A 15,107-nucleotide genomic window follows, 5' to 3' on the forward strand; every position below is an offset into this window, starting at 1 on the left:
GCCCGGTGCCGGCCTGCGCCCCGAGCCCGAGCCGCGGCCACCCCGACTCCCGAGCCCGCGCGGATGTGAGATTCCGGGCTCCTGGCGCCTGCCGATCGCCGACTGCCGCGCTGCGCGGCTTCGCCCAAGAGGAGGCGGCCAGGCGGGCTGTGCGGCTTGTGGATTTTTAAAAATTTGGCTCTGAGGAGGACCATTTCCTCTCGACATGCATCCCTCCGGATAGACTGAACATCCCTCGATCCATCCCCCGCCCCGCGCGGTCAGAGGCAGGCGCTGGGTGTGCGAAGAGGATCCGGGTTGAAATCTGCGCCCCCGGTTCTTGTCCCCGCCCCGTCCCACCTCCCCCTCCCCCTCCCGGAGTCGAAATTTCCCGGGGATTATGTTTCGGAAAGGTAGGTAAGCGCCGGACGCGGCGCCCGCGTCCCCGCAGCCCGGACCCGGAGAGCCAGCGAGGCGGCGACACAGCCCCCGCGCCTTGCAACGAAGCCGACAGCTCGTCTCCTCTTCTGGGGGTGCTGCCGGTGGTAGGGGGGGAGAGACTTGCTCCAAACGCGAACGTCCCCCAGCTCTCCCCCCCTCCCTGTTTTCCGTTAGGAACCCGGCGAGGAAATACATGCACTCGCTGAGAATCGCCCGCTCTAGGGCGCAACGCTACAAGGTGTAAGGAGAGTGTGGGGTGCGGTGAGAGGGGACCCCGGAATCCCCGTGGCTCAGAGCGCCGGGACGTCGGTTCTTCGTTCCTGCCCTGGGGGCGGACGGAGTGACCCCGGCCCCCACTCCCCGCCCCGACCATGGTAGTGTTCAATGGCCTGCTTAAGATCAAAATCTGCGAGGCCGTGAGCTTGAAGCCCACAGCCTGGTCGCTGCGCCATGCGGTGGGACCCCGGCCGCAGACTTTCCTTCTCGACCCCTACATTGCCCTCAACGTGGACGACTCGCGCATTGGCCAAACGGCCACCAAGCAGAAGACCAACAGCCCTGCCTGGCACGACGAGTTCGTCACCGATGTGTGCAACGGGCGCAAGATCGAGCTGGCCGTCTTCCACGATGCCCCCATCGGCTACGACGACTTCGTGGCCAACTGCACCATCCAGTTTGAGGAGCTGCTGCAGAACGGGAGCCGGCACTTTGAGGACTGGGTGAGTCGGGTGCCTCCGGGTCCAGGAGTCCAGCTGTGGGGTCCCGGGGAGGCACTCGCGGCCTTGGCTTTGGTCATGGGGCGCCGAGACTTATTGCCATCTGGGGTGTGTGTGTATGTGTCTCAGTTGCCTTGGGGAAGCATACTCCATTTCGTAGGTGGGGAGAAGTAGGAGCTGGGGCAAGGAAGAGGAGTCTTGGCAAGAGGGTCAGGCCCTTTGTCCCCTCCAGACAACGGGTTCTGTAGGGCACTCCCAAGCTGGGAGAGCCCCCCGGCCGCTGGTGCTGAAGGTTGGCTGCGAACCCGGCGCCTTCCGCAGGCGCGTGGTGGGCTGGCTGTGTGTGATTGTGTGTGGGTGGGTTCCTCCGTCCCTGGAGAGGCACGTGGAGCCCTAGACTGAAAGCTTCTGGCATGTCCCGGCTTTGTCCTGTGTAGCCCAGCGAGGAGCTGCTTTATTTTTCCCTCCGGGAGGAAGCTAGCTTGTTTCTGTTCTGTTTGTTGCATGGTGGTTAGCTCATCTTCTGACATACAGGGAGAAAAATGTGTTCTCCTCTAGGATGTCTCCTCCAGGGTCCCAGCGACACCAGACCAGCTTGTTTTGCCCGGTGCATCGCCCATTCATCCGGAATGAGGGTTGTATTTTAAAAATGATTCTGCTTATGAGATGTTGGAGGTCAGTGCTTTGAATCCCACTTAAAGTTATATTAGTTCCCTGTTTTGATTTTCAAGGTACTGTGCAGTGCGATGCGGCTTCTAAGTCAGACATTGGGTTGATTGATGACATTGTCAAAATATTAGGGACTTGGAAATAGGCCTCCCTTGTCCAGATACTATAAACCAAATGCATTCAACCATGGCCCCCCAAAGCAGGGACAACAAATCTTGCTTTCACCTTTTTTGGAAGGAAGGTAATCAACTAGGAAATGGTTTTTGGTGTTTTCTGATATGCTACATGTTGCCACCGAGCAGGTGTGGCTCTGGGTGCATATGTTTTCAGGGTTCGTTGGCCTACACAAAAAGAGATATCTGGATCCTCATGGAGAAATAGAGAGGAACCCCCTTCTAATTATTGAAAGCAGGCCACTTCATGATTTTCCTAGGGTCAGAGATCGCCTATGGACCGCTGTGGCATGTCACCTCCCGTATTTTTTACAAGGAGATGGAGTTACAGAAGAAAATCGGAAAAAAGCCTCTTCTCTTTATGCTCTCGCTGTGATGTAGTCTGCCGGAAACCATGGTTACGGGGCTTACAGGGAAGCTCCAACAAACCTGGGAGACTCGCGGCTTGCACTTTGGGAAGCAGGCAGACCTTTCTGGAGTCCCAGAGAACACACTGCCATCCCGTTCTGTGCCATGTCAGCAATGCTCCTTCCTTCTGCCTGCCTCCCGCCGCCAGGCTTCCCACTCGCTCCCCATTTCCTTTCCACACGTGGGCTCTTTGACTCAGGAAAGTAGTGGATGTCTGAGGGCGAGCTGCAGGGATAGCTAATTTCAGGACCAGACCTTCACACCAAGAACATGTGGTTTTGAAGTTGTCGATTTAGAACAGGAAGAGGATGAAAAAAACTTGAGGATGGCAGAGAGATTGTCCATGGAGCCTTTGCTGTCTATGCAGATGAGGGAGACGGAGAGTGAGGTAGGGAGCAGGTGGGACCAACAGTGGGGCCGGTTCGGCCACAGAACACGTCTCCATTGGAGGGAGAGGTGTGCAGTGTCTCCGGTGATGCTCTGCCGGGGCCTGCCCCAGCCCTGGCTTCCTCAAGGCACCGTCCCCATGTTGGAGCATTTGCCGTGAAGCATCCAGTGAGCACTAGCCTTGCCTGGTTATTATTCTCTAAGATTCTCAGATTCATGTTGGACTTGGCCCTGGACCCAATCAGCTACTGCAGAAGAAGGTTTTAGAGACAAGGACATTGAGTCTCAGAGAAGCCGAGTGGGTTCCCAAGGTCACATGACCAGCACAGGAGGATTGGAAGGAGGGCCCGTGACTCCTGTTGCCCATGGCTTGCCTGGTAGAGAACTGACCCTCTGGCCCTTCCAGTGTGTTCTCCCTGCAGATCGTTGTGCTGTGTCCCTGATGTTTTCATGGTACACAATAATTTAAAGTGCTTTCAAAATCCTATGTCTTTTGTCTCATAGCAAATGTGAATTAGGTACTGGAGGTATTGGGCAGATCAAAAAACACAAAGCACTCCAACCTGAGTTACAAAAAGGCCAGAAGGAGGAATGAATTGGGCATGAGGTCGTGGGTAGCCTTTAAAGAGGTATTTACAATAGGAGACGGCATTTCCATGGGCGCAGACACTGCTGGAATAAAGGCTAAGAAACACCTGTGGTCAAGGTTGGGGAACAGCGAGGCATGGCCCAAACTGAGGGTGCCCGTCAGCAAGGATCAGGCAGGATAAAATTTCCCCCATTTAAGACTTTATCTTAATACCACCTGTGCCATTATTTACTTAAAACCTTTAAACATTCGTTCCCTATTTCCCACTTCAGCGCCAGCATTCATGAAATCACAGGTTGGAATATTGCAGTTCCACCTTTTCTTTGCTCACGTTCACATAAACACATGGCTTCTAAAATAACAAGGAAGGAAATTCAAGCCGGTGACTCTTAACATCGTTAGCTGTATGAGGGGCCACACTTTGGATACCCTGGGGTAGGAGAAAGTTTAGAAAACTGCAGTGGATTCTAGAATGTTTAAAAGCCAGGCTCAGATAATTATTCTCTAGATAACGAGAGATGTATCAGTTGTGATGACAAAGGGGGTTGTTTTAGAGAAAGCTCATTACAGAGAGACAGGAAGATCTCGCTTGTACTGAAAGCAGAATCCCATTAAACACGGTTGCTGTCGCTCGTTTTCCAGGAACGAGTTATCAATGCTGCTCTGACTTGAGTGTGCATAAGAATCACTGGGGAAGGTGTTAAAAGTATAGGTCTGCCTTATATCCGCCCCTTCAGAGCTTTCCATTTGGTAGTTTAGGACAGGCGCTGGGAACCCTCATTTGTGACAAGTGGTCCAAGAGAATTTGACCAGACCATGCTTTGAGGAACATTGGGGGAGAATAGAAATTGTGAGCAGGGGAGGGAGTGCTCCAGATAATTTGTGTATAGAGACTTTGCACACAGAAATGTCCTGAAATGTTATGGTAGAACTTTGTGATTCCTCCAGCAAGATTTATAAGCATAATTGTGGAAATGGGAAGTATGGGGACTCCTTGGAAGCAGGGGCCCAGTGAATGCTGGATGGCGCTGCTTTGCAAGGAGTACAGATGGTGGGAGCATGGCGGATGGCAGGGAGGGTGGATGGAGCAAACATGTGACCGGTGGCTGCTCCCGCCCCCAGTCTGGAGATGGCTCTGCGGTCCCCTCAGTTAGGGTGTTTACTGAGCTCAGCCCTCCCCTGTTCCACCACCCCTCCTCTGAAGACATCTTTGGTTGGTGTCACTCTCCGGCTTGGCTTCATCATGTAGAAGAGGCACTCCTAATGCAGTGGCAATGACAGACTGTCCCTTTCTGAGAGGTGCTTCAGCCCAGCCTGTAAGGGCAGAGCTCTGGAGGGAGACTGCTTGGGTTCGAATCCCGCCTCTACCACCAATAGTTTTTGTGACCTTTGGTGAGCTTTTTAACCTGTGTTCCTGTTTCTTCCTCTGTGAAAAGTGGGCGATATAAAAATATTTACTTCTATCAAAGTGTGATTGTTGAGAGGATGAAAGGAAATGGAAAGTGCATAGACCAAGGCCTGCCTCAGCAAGGGCTCAGTGGAGGTTTAGCAACTAGAGCTAGTATGATGCGCCCTCTTCCCCCTACCAAGCCTACCATGGGATTGGTCCTAGAGAGGGTTCTTTACAGAGTTGATTATATCCAGGACCTAAAGAAGCCAGTTTTTCATCATCTCCAAAACGTTTCTTTTCAGTTTGATAGCCTCGTTTGGCAAGGAATGGGACACTAGTGCTCTAGTTTCATATTTTCCAAATAGCTCCTTGACAAGGTTTCTCAAAATGATTCCACCCTGCTGGCCCAGTGAGATAGGCCCACACTCTTTCTGAAGGGTAAGGCTCAGGGGCTGTTACTCTGCGTTGACCCCAGAATCCCATGGGGACACTGTTACAATCCCTGAAGCCAAGGCCAACGCCCTGTTAGTTCAGATGCTGATGCTCTGGGCAGAGCCCGAGGACTGGCTTGGTAGTTAAAGAGGCCCTGTTCTGTCTCACACGGAGGGCGAATCGAGTACCCCCTTGATAACAGACTGTCTGAAGGCGTATCTCTACCTTCAGGAGTTTTGTAGGGACATCTTACAAGATCCTTGAAAGCTATTATCATTTAGGGTCTAGAAAGGGGTGTGGAAGGACTGGGTGTGGTCAAAGCCCCCTTCGTATGCAACCTGCACCTTGAATTTGTCCACCACCAGCTGAGGTGCCAGGATTTCTCCATACTTGGCTCCCCACTGACTCCTGTAACACCGTCTCATTAAATATTGCACCCCATGGTGCACAATTGGTTATTTAACAGCTGCTCTAAGGGTTAGTTCTTGGGCCGGTGCTGTCGCAGAAAGCCTCTTGGCCTTGGGGCCCTGAAGTTAAAGAGCCTTGGGTCTCCTGGACGGTCAGACCGTGTCTGTCAGTCCTGCTTCTCCTCTGTATCGTCTTTGACCAGCAGCAGATTTAGTGAATATTTGAGACCCTCAGTTCCTTAACTCTTCCGTGCGCCCCTCTCCCTCGGATCTGTGGGTTCTATCTACAGGTTACACCTACCATTCTTTATTTTTTTTAATGTTTATTTATTTATTTTTGAGAGAGACAGACAGACAGACAGACAGACACAGAATCCAAAGCAGGGTCCAGGCTCTGAGCTAGCTGTCAGCACAGAGCCCAACTCGGGGCTCCAACCCACGAACCATGAGATCTGACCTGAGCTGAAGTCGGATGCTCAACTGACTGAGCCCCCCAGGCCTCCCAGGATGTATCTGTCATTCTTGAGGCATGTGACATAGGCTTTTGGTGCCTGTTTCTTCATCTGTAACATGAGACTATAATTGTTCTTATAAAGTTAGACAACCTCTTGGGCTTTTATGAGACATAAGAGAATCTATGTTAGGGCCAGGCTACAGTACATTCTAATAATTTTATTAATAGTCAAAGCATTATATGCATATATTCATAGTTTTAGAATCTAAATCAGAACATATGGTCCAGTGATATTTCTCTCTTTGATTTGTGAATGCATTTATATGAAGGGTCTCACATAGTCTAAAAATAAAGTTAATTTAGTTACATGTAACAATTGCCTTTTTGAAAATATTAGAGTCACTTCAAATGAGAATGTTTTGAAAAGTCTAGGAATTGTGCGGCCACTGTAGTCAAAGGTTAATTAGTTATTGAAGCATAGGACCAATTGAAAATAAGGATATTTGGGAGCCTCTGTTTTGGTTTTATTGTATCAATTTCATCTAGTGTCATGGATTTAAATACATTCTCAGTGCTGTTGACTCCAAATTCCTAATTCCAGCCCAGGTAACGGTAGCTTCAGAACTCATATAGGTGACTGCCTTCTGGTCATTGTCATTTGATTGTACAAGGGCATCTCAAACTCTATTATGTCAAAAACCGTATATCTGATCCCCCCTCCCCAATCTAAGCCTCTTACAGGCTTTCCTATCTCGAGATATAGCAACTGCATCCTTTCAGTTGCCCAGGCCAGAATCTGTGAGAAGCCATTCTTAGTGCCTAGCATTCTTATGCCCCATGTCCAAATGACTAGCCCCATCTGTTGTCTCTGCCTTCAAAAATATATCCCAAATCTGGTCATCTTTTATACCTCTGCTGACATCACTGTGGCCCTAGGCCTTGTCATCTCATACCTGGATTATTTCTACAGCCTCCTAACAGGTTCCCCCTTGCTGCAGCTTCTACCAGCTCATGTCACTCAGTTCACAGATCTCTTGGTAGAAACCCACGTCCTTATAATCTACAAGGCCAACACGGTCAGGCTCCTGTTAGGACCTCTCTGACCCTATATTGCCTGTTACAGTTTTTCTTTCACTCCTTTCCCAGCCGTATTGACCCACTTGACACCCTTAAACATATTCACCATGTTTCTATCCCAGTCTTTGCACTGGCTATTCCATTTTTTTGGAATGTTCATTTCCCAGATACCCTCATGGATCAAGCCTTTACTCAAATATTACATTCTCAGTAAGGCCTTTTCTGGTAACCCTATTTAAAATGCAACCCTTTTCCTTGATGTTTTACATACTCCTTTCTTGCTTTAGTTTTATTCTTTAGGTCATTATCTCTATCTTACATATTTTTCTTATTTATCTTTATTGTTTATCTCTAATATTAGAAAAGAGGCTCTATAAATGCACTGTTGTACTCTTGGTATCCCAGACGGTTCCTGGTCCCTTGCTGAATGAGTGAACGAACTTAATTAAACAAGTGTGTATTCCCCAGCACCTACTGTGGTCTAGCCCTTTGGTCGAGTCGGGGACTTGGTAAGACAAAAGTTGTGAACGGTATCAAGGAGTATGAAATCTAGCTGGGAAGACAGTATGGTAAGTGGTTGAAGGAGTTCCTTAAACAGTCTTTCTGTCTAGTGGAAGGAAGTGAGGAGAAGCAGAAGAAAAGGTTATTTCATAAAAATCTGCAGGATCCTTGAAGCTGTTCTTATGGAAGAAGGCTGTATTATTTCCACACAAGTAGAAGGTGGAGGGGCAGAGGGAGAGGGAGGGAGAGGGAGGGATAGAATTTCAACCAGGCAGCATGCTCAGCACAGAGCCTGATGCAGGGCTCGATCCCATGATCATGAGGTTATGGCCTGAACCAAAATCAAAAGTCGGAAGCTCTCCCAATTGAGCCACCTAGGTGCACCTTTGAAAGTAGGAATTTTAAACACTCTGGGTGCCAGGGCCTGTGCAGGGGTCTGTGGGAAGGGGAAAAGAAAAAGGCCCCCTTGTCCTCCCTTTGCAGAGTTTAAAGTCAAGTTTAAGTTCTCATAAGGGCCTCTGATACAAAACCTTTTGTAATTGGCCACAACAAGAAATGAAATTTTAAATTTCAGTGCCTGAACTCTGGTGCTGGAGCTCATTGAAGCACATGCAGAAAAAAGCTTCCAGAAGTTTCACTTAGACTAAAAGAGCTCTAGAGCAGGTCTGCAGTATTTTACATAAATAAAAGCTACACTTGGCAAAACATTATATTTCTCTCCAAGTTCCTCTGGGTATATATGGGCTGGTTAAGTAATTACAATCTATTATAATGCTAATCAGCAGGGCTGCACCTGTTTGAAAGCAGTGTTCTGGCAGAAATCCTGTGAAGTGGCCAACAGTCTGTACTGTGCTGGGCCTGCAGAGGGGACAGGAGCGTACTGTTGTCACTGCAGCTTATGGACCACTAAACAGAATGGAGACTCCAGAGGGAATATGATTGAGCCCCGCGATATCACGCCTGGGAGGAAGGGGAGAAGCACAACCTGTTAATGAATCCAAGCACAGAAATGAGAACCTCCTCAGCCTCGCCCCTCCAGTCCCCTTCTACTTCACCTTGAAGTCTGAGAGGTAGTTTTTTAAGCTAGTGAACAAGTCACCTTTATTTACCAATAAGGCGTAAACTCGTTGAGCTAATGACCCCAAGAGGTAGATCAGATTAAAGATATAATCCGGTTCAAGGAGGGTTTAAGAAAATCATGGTGGGTGAATCGGTAATAATTATTGAGGGTAAACATAGACTTTGATTTTGCTTATGTCCTTCTTGAGTAGATTTTTTTCCAGATTGTAGTATCTCTTGATGCCAGTAGTCTTTACCCTAGCCAGAGAGAAGCATCTTGTGAGTAGAAGTGTCTTTCTTCCAGTGGCTCGCCAAGCAGAATATAAACCACTCGGAAGTACATGTAGCCAATCGCTTATCTGAACTGGTTGAATAAAACTTTGTAGAAGCTCACAGAGGCAACCCTCTTTCATCAGACTAACTTGGATTCCGCCCTTCTTAGAAGTCCACCATCCAGTTCCAGAAAGAAAAATGGTGGAACCCCTGAAAGATTCTAAGCAGTGGACAAAGTGGTATGTTCGTTCACTGCTCCAGCCATCCTTTCCTCCATTTAGCAAATATTTACTTATATATTTGCTACACAGTTACCTTACATGCCAGATGCCATGCCAGGAACTGTTCTCATGGAGCATACAGTCTGGTAGGAGATACAATATCAGTCTCTGAGTAACATGACTATTCTGGTGTATAGAATTGTAATTAAGAAGGAGAGCTTATTACAGGGTTTTCTGAGCCTGGGGACGCCTAGACTTCACCTGCTCAGGGTTGGATTCGCTAATACTTCCCCCTGCCTTCCTGGGAATTTATTGACTAGGGAGGCAGGTGATTTCTATTAATCAGTGGGTTGGACCTTAGATTCCACACCTGCGAAGGCAGGCGTTAGCGTGGATCTAGATGCCCTGAGGGAAGGCCTTTGTTAACAAAGATCCTGACTTGGCTGTCTGCATTTTGGGCCTTGACTTTGCTCAGCCTCGCACTTGATGATATTTTATCTTTATTGTTCTCCATGAAGCTAAGTCTTGTATCTCTGAAAAACTGCCAGCTTCTGCTTTTTTTCCCCTCCTTATCTTTACTACTGTGATCAAAATCACAAAGCCATTTTTGATAGCTTGCGTCTTTACGTACTGTTCAAGGCCCACAAGAATATACTTATTTTTTAAATGGAGCCCTCTATCTATGTGACTGAGCCACTCCAAAGATATTCCAAAAACAAACAAGCAAGCAGAATTTCTGGAATCCATCTCCCTACCTTTTGGATGGATGATTAAACCCTTTGGGGCAGCCGAGAGACTCATCAGTCAGCCACCAAGGAGGGGACATGTAATCGACCAGTGTTTGCCAGAGTGTCTTTCAAAGACTAGGAGCAAGCCTTGTAATATTTTCAGGAGGCTGTGATCAGAGAGGTTGGGAAATGTTGCCAAGTCAAAGGCACATTATTATATTAAAGACTCCAAGATGGCCTGTAGGAAAGGGACTTGTAGCCCCCTGTGTAGTCACATGTTCCTCTAACTTACTCCTCATGGAATGCTCTTATTTGTGAACAAATTATTAGCATCATAGAACTAGTGTTTTGGGACATACCTTGTAAAACATTATAATTAGATAGAAGAAGGAATGGACCTTCCTCAAGTGGGCCCTTTGGGGATTCGAGATGAACACCCTTTGGCAAAACACTGAAATTGAAGACCTTTGGGACATCACAGGAGAGGGAGATTAATGTGGGTCCTACTACTTGGCAAAGGCTTCTTCGTAAGATTGTGAGCCGGGTCTTGTAGAAAATGGAAACTGCATAGGGAAGGGAGCCCCTCTAAATGGAAGAAGAGCATAAAAAATGTTGGGCAAGCAGATTTTAGCATTTTGGGTGATGAAGGCAGTCAGAAAACCACGGAGATTAAAATAGGAATGCAATCCAAAAATAATTGCTTTGTTAACAAAGCATACACAAAGAAACAAAATAATAAGCTATCCAAAGAAAGGGAACAGTGGTAGAATGGATATTCATGCATTTATCTATTTATCCAACTAGCCAGCCAGTCGTTCAACAAATAGATAATAAACACTTTTTATGTTCTAGGAATTTTGCTCTGAGCAAGGTGTGCAACAGGATCATTGATTATTAAGGCAGTCTATCCTAAGGGTTAACCCCAATTTCTCATGCTATATTTCCAGCTACTTTTCTTTGTTTATTTCTTACAAGGCCTGATAGAGAAGAAGAATAGCTTTGAAGCATCCTTCATGTCATTGGGTGGTGACTTGTCTAAATTCATGGATCTAAAACAGTAGTGTGAGCTTTAGAGTAAGTCCTGGGCTGAACTCGAGTTTTCTCAGTTGTGACTGCATGATATTCAGGAAATTATTTACCTATCTACCAGGCACCTCATCTGTAAAATGGGAATCATAGCTACCTTGTAGAGTTATGATGATGACAGATGAAACATGGAAAGGTGCCCAGCGTCTAGCATGTTCTCTATAAATGGCAATTAATTATTGGTAATTGTCTGCATTTAACATTTTTTATTTGATATAGGTGAAAGTGTGCTTTTGTTTGAAGGTGTCTTTCAGTAATGGCCAAATGAGGAGTTTAGTTCCATTTTCTACTTCCCTCCCTCTCTGAAATGAGCTGACAACGGGAGTTCAGCGTTTACGGGATTCCAGGTGTTCAGAAGTAGACGCTCACACTTGGCCCTTCTTAGGCAGCCCCTGGGGCAAGAGGCTCAGGGAACATGCCCCGGAGCTGTGGCTTCGGTCCCTACCGAACTACTGATGCATTGATCCCTCTGGAATTAAAAAAAAATTTTTTTTTAGTCTTTATTTTTGACACAGAGAGACATAGTGTGATTGGGGGAGGGGAAGAGAGATAGAGAGGAGACACAGAATCAGAAGCAGGCTCCAGGCTCTGAGCTGTCAGCACAGAGCCCCATGCAGGGTTCGAAATCATGAACTGTGAAATCACGACTTGAGCCAAAGTCAGATGCTTAACCAACAGAGCCACCCAGGTACCCCTGGAATTTTTGGAAAGTAGATTCAGTGTTCATTTTAACCTGAACGTCACCCGCATTAACTCATGGACCTCATGGGGTGACTGAAGGTTTGAGGATTTCTTACAGTCTGTTCTGCTGTGGCCGAGGTATACCTCCCATTTCTCTGGGCCAAAGCACCTGACTGCATTTTCCTACCACGTGTCTCTTCAGTAAACCCAGCCTCTAACGAGTGCATGCAGGTTGCCGGGTTCTGGCCTGAATGTCGGTAGTGCATCAAGGTACTCCCCGGAGACAGCAGGACTTTGCTTTTGACCAGGACATCGGAATTGCTCAGGTAAACATGAGTTGAAGGATAGCCAGCCTTTTGAAAAGATTATGGGAGGCTTGTAAGGAATCATAAATTCCTTTGTTAATTTTCCGTTAGGACCCGTGGTTTTTAAGCTCAGATTTCATTTTAGATAATTGACATTGAAATAGCAAGACTAAAGGTAGCAGAGAGCTCATTTGACCATGAAGAATCCATCCTTGCCAACTGCCCTTTCGTCTCCCCTTCAACCACATGAGTCCTTTTCTTCCTTGAAAACCTTTTTCGTAGGGCGCCAGGGTGGCTCAGTCAGTTGAGCGGCTCAGGTCATGATCTCACAGTTTGTGGGTTCGAGCTGAGTTGTCAGCACAGAGCCTGGAGCCTGCTTCAGATTTTTGTCTCCCTCTCTCTCTGACCCTCCTCTAGCACTCACTCTCTGTCCCTCCCTCTCTCTCTCTCTCTCTCAACAATAAGTAATAAAAAGTTAAAACATAAAATAAAATCTTTGGAATTCACCCAAGAGCAGGGAGTCTGGGTCTTCTGTTGTGTAGCTTTGTGACTTTGTGAAAATTCACTTGATCGCCTCAAACTTTTGTTTTTTTGCTTATGAAAAAGGTTCGTAATAGCCACCCTTCTTGGGTTGAAGGGCTGTGGGTAGGATTGAATGAGGGACAGGTAGGTGAAGGTTCTTGGGCCTGTCCGCATTAACTCTGAGTCCTGTCCATGAGCGATGGTGTGCTTTTGTAGACCTTCATATACTGAACTTGATTTAAAAAGTTTGTTTTTGGCACCCAAGTGCCTTTATCTGTATCCTTTGCTCTTCCAGGACTCCATCCTATTTCTGTTAGGTGCCCAGAGCCCAGAGTTGTGAGGTGAAATACAGGATGCCCAGTTAGATTTGAACTTCAGATAAACAACCAACACTTTTCTGCTAGAAGTGTGTCCTAAATATTGAATGGGACATACGTACACTACCAAAGTATCTGTGGTCCAGATTTCAGATATAACCGGGCATCCTGTCTTTTTATTTGCTAAAGCTGGACCCGTGTCCTTCAACCCCAGTAACAGAACATGCTCAGAAAAAGGATATGTTCACCATCTCTTCATCCCACTGAAGGCAGAGGAGGGACATGTGCAGTCACTTTAAAATGGAAGGTGTAGCCCCTTGTTAAAATAATTCCAGCATTAGCCAGAAGTAGGGAACATGTTTTTATGATGAATGATTCCATTCAAGAGCCCCCAGAATCATGGAGGCAGCCTCCTGCCCTAAAGTGTGACGTTCAGTCCACACCACTGGCCTGTTATGGGCCTCAGGCCCCCCTTGCTTCTCATTTTCCCGATACTGAGTATGAGAGCTCTACTCACGGAAAAGTGCGAGTCACCGGCCATGACCCCCTTGCTGTTTTAAAAATATATATATTTTTCATTTTAGAGAAGAAGAGCTCACTTAAGTTTTAGGTGCTTGAGTAGTAATTCATGATGATAGCTTTAAGGTTCGTTTTCCTATCTTTATTAGCCTTGTTCTCCGGGATCCAGGGGATTTATGGAAGACTTGTGCAATGGCACTAAATACCCTTTTAGGGTGCTCAGAACCAATTGTCCCTCCACCCCCACTCCCAGTCTAGCCTCACTGATCCAGCAGACATTCAGGGGCCTGGGTGGCTTGTGTCCGTCCCCTCCCCCATTTTCTGCTAAGTGGATCCTGCGTCCTCCAAGCTGGGACCCTCACACACAGAGACTTGTTTCTCTCATCCGCATCCGGTTTTTCTTGGTGTTCTGACCCCTCGTGTCCATATTCCTGGAATACTCTAACCACCTGTCTAGTCTCCCTCCTTCTTGGGCCTCCTTCCTAGAACTCTCCAGGGTGTAGCTCTTTTGGCCTTTGGGATCCTGGTAGCATTTACTCTTTGTGCTCTCCATTTAAAATGATTGATGTCCCATGTAAACCAATTTGACAATAAACTATTAAAAAAATAAATTAATTAACTAAAAAAATAAAATAAAATGATTGATGTCTCATGTTGATGGTGGGGTATTCTCTGTCTGTGCTCTTACAGAGGCAGAAAGGATCCCAGAGAGTAAAAGACTTAGCCAGTTTGTGCCAACACTTGGCATATTGCCTGGTACATAATAGATGCTCGATTGTTTAAACAAATTTTAACATTAAATTATAATAGTATTTAACTACATAGTAGGTGTTCTATAGATATTTGTTCTGGAGTGTACTCCTTCCCCCCATAATAGGGACTGCAGTAATATTTAAAAAATCACACTTGCGGGGCACCTGGATGGCTCAGTCAGCTAAGTGTCTGACTCACAGTTTGTGGGTTTGAGTCCCGCATCGGGCTCTGTGCTTACAGCTCAGAACCTGGAGCCTGCCCACTTGTGTTCTGTCTGTCTCTCTCTCAAAAATAAATAAACATAAAAATTTTTAAAAAATTACACACACACACACACACACACACACACACACATCTGTATGTTATTTTTAAAAGAGAAGCCAAGGGAGGGTGCTGACATAATAGAGGGAATTTTTATCTTTTACCTTCATTTCAACATAATTAAAAAAAATCAATGAACTTAGCTTTTTAAAAAGTTTATTTATCTATTTTAATAAATAAGTTGGGCGCTTAACCAGCTGAGCCACTCAGGCACCCCTAAACTTTGCTTTTCTAGAGCAGTTTTGGGTTTATAGAAAATTGAGCAGAAAGCACAGAGAGTTCCGTGCCCCCTCGTTGGCACGCAGTTTCCCTACAGGGGACCCTTGAACAATGAGGGGGTCGGGGCACTGACCCTGTGCGGTTGAAAATCTGAGTATAACTTGACTCCCCCAAAACTTAACTGCTAATAGCCTGTTGTTGACCGAAAGCTTTACCAGTAACATAAACAATAGATTAACACATCTTTTATATGTTATATATAGAGAGATATAATATACTGTATTCTTACAAAGAAAGCTAGAGAAAAGAAAATGTTATAAAGAAAATCATAGGGAAGAGAAAATACATTTATAGTAGTGTACTGTATTTATTGAAAAAAAAATCTGCCTATAAGTGGACCTGCACAGTTCAAACCCAGGTTCTTAAAGGGTTGTGTATGCGGATGTATATGACTTTTAAGGAAAGGTGAGAGGAGCGCCT

The 15,107-nt window shown here is 46.4% G+C and overlaps 1 protein-coding gene across 4 annotated transcripts in view; it reads left to right on the top strand.

The window, feature by feature from the left end:
* PRKCE (protein kinase C epsilon) overlaps window positions 1-15,107 on the top strand; it is a 495,693-nt gene that overhangs the window by 8,494 nt on the left and 472,092 nt on the right. The window contains exons 1-2 of one of the 4 annotated variants that reach the window (XM_029937292.1): window positions 354-392; window positions 595-1,139. The exons of 1 other annotated variant lie outside the window; for it this stretch is intronic. In XM_029937292.1, coding sequence (XP_029793152.1) covers window positions 792-1,139 — 348 coding nt within the window. In that variant the 5' untranslated portion in view covers window positions 354-392; window positions 595-791. Of the gene's footprint in view, window positions 1-343; window positions 1,140-15,107 lie in introns of those variants that run through there. 2 more of the 4 variants (XM_029937293.1, XM_029937291.1) reach the window with 2 other exon arrangements.

The sequence above is a fragment of the Suricata suricatta genome, chromosome 4 (assembly GCF_006229205.1).
Source record: "Suricata suricatta isolate VVHF042 chromosome 4, meerkat_22Aug2017_6uvM2_HiC, whole genome shotgun sequence".
Classification (NCBI taxonomy): domain Eukaryota; kingdom Metazoa; phylum Chordata; class Mammalia; order Carnivora; family Herpestidae; genus Suricata; species Suricata suricatta.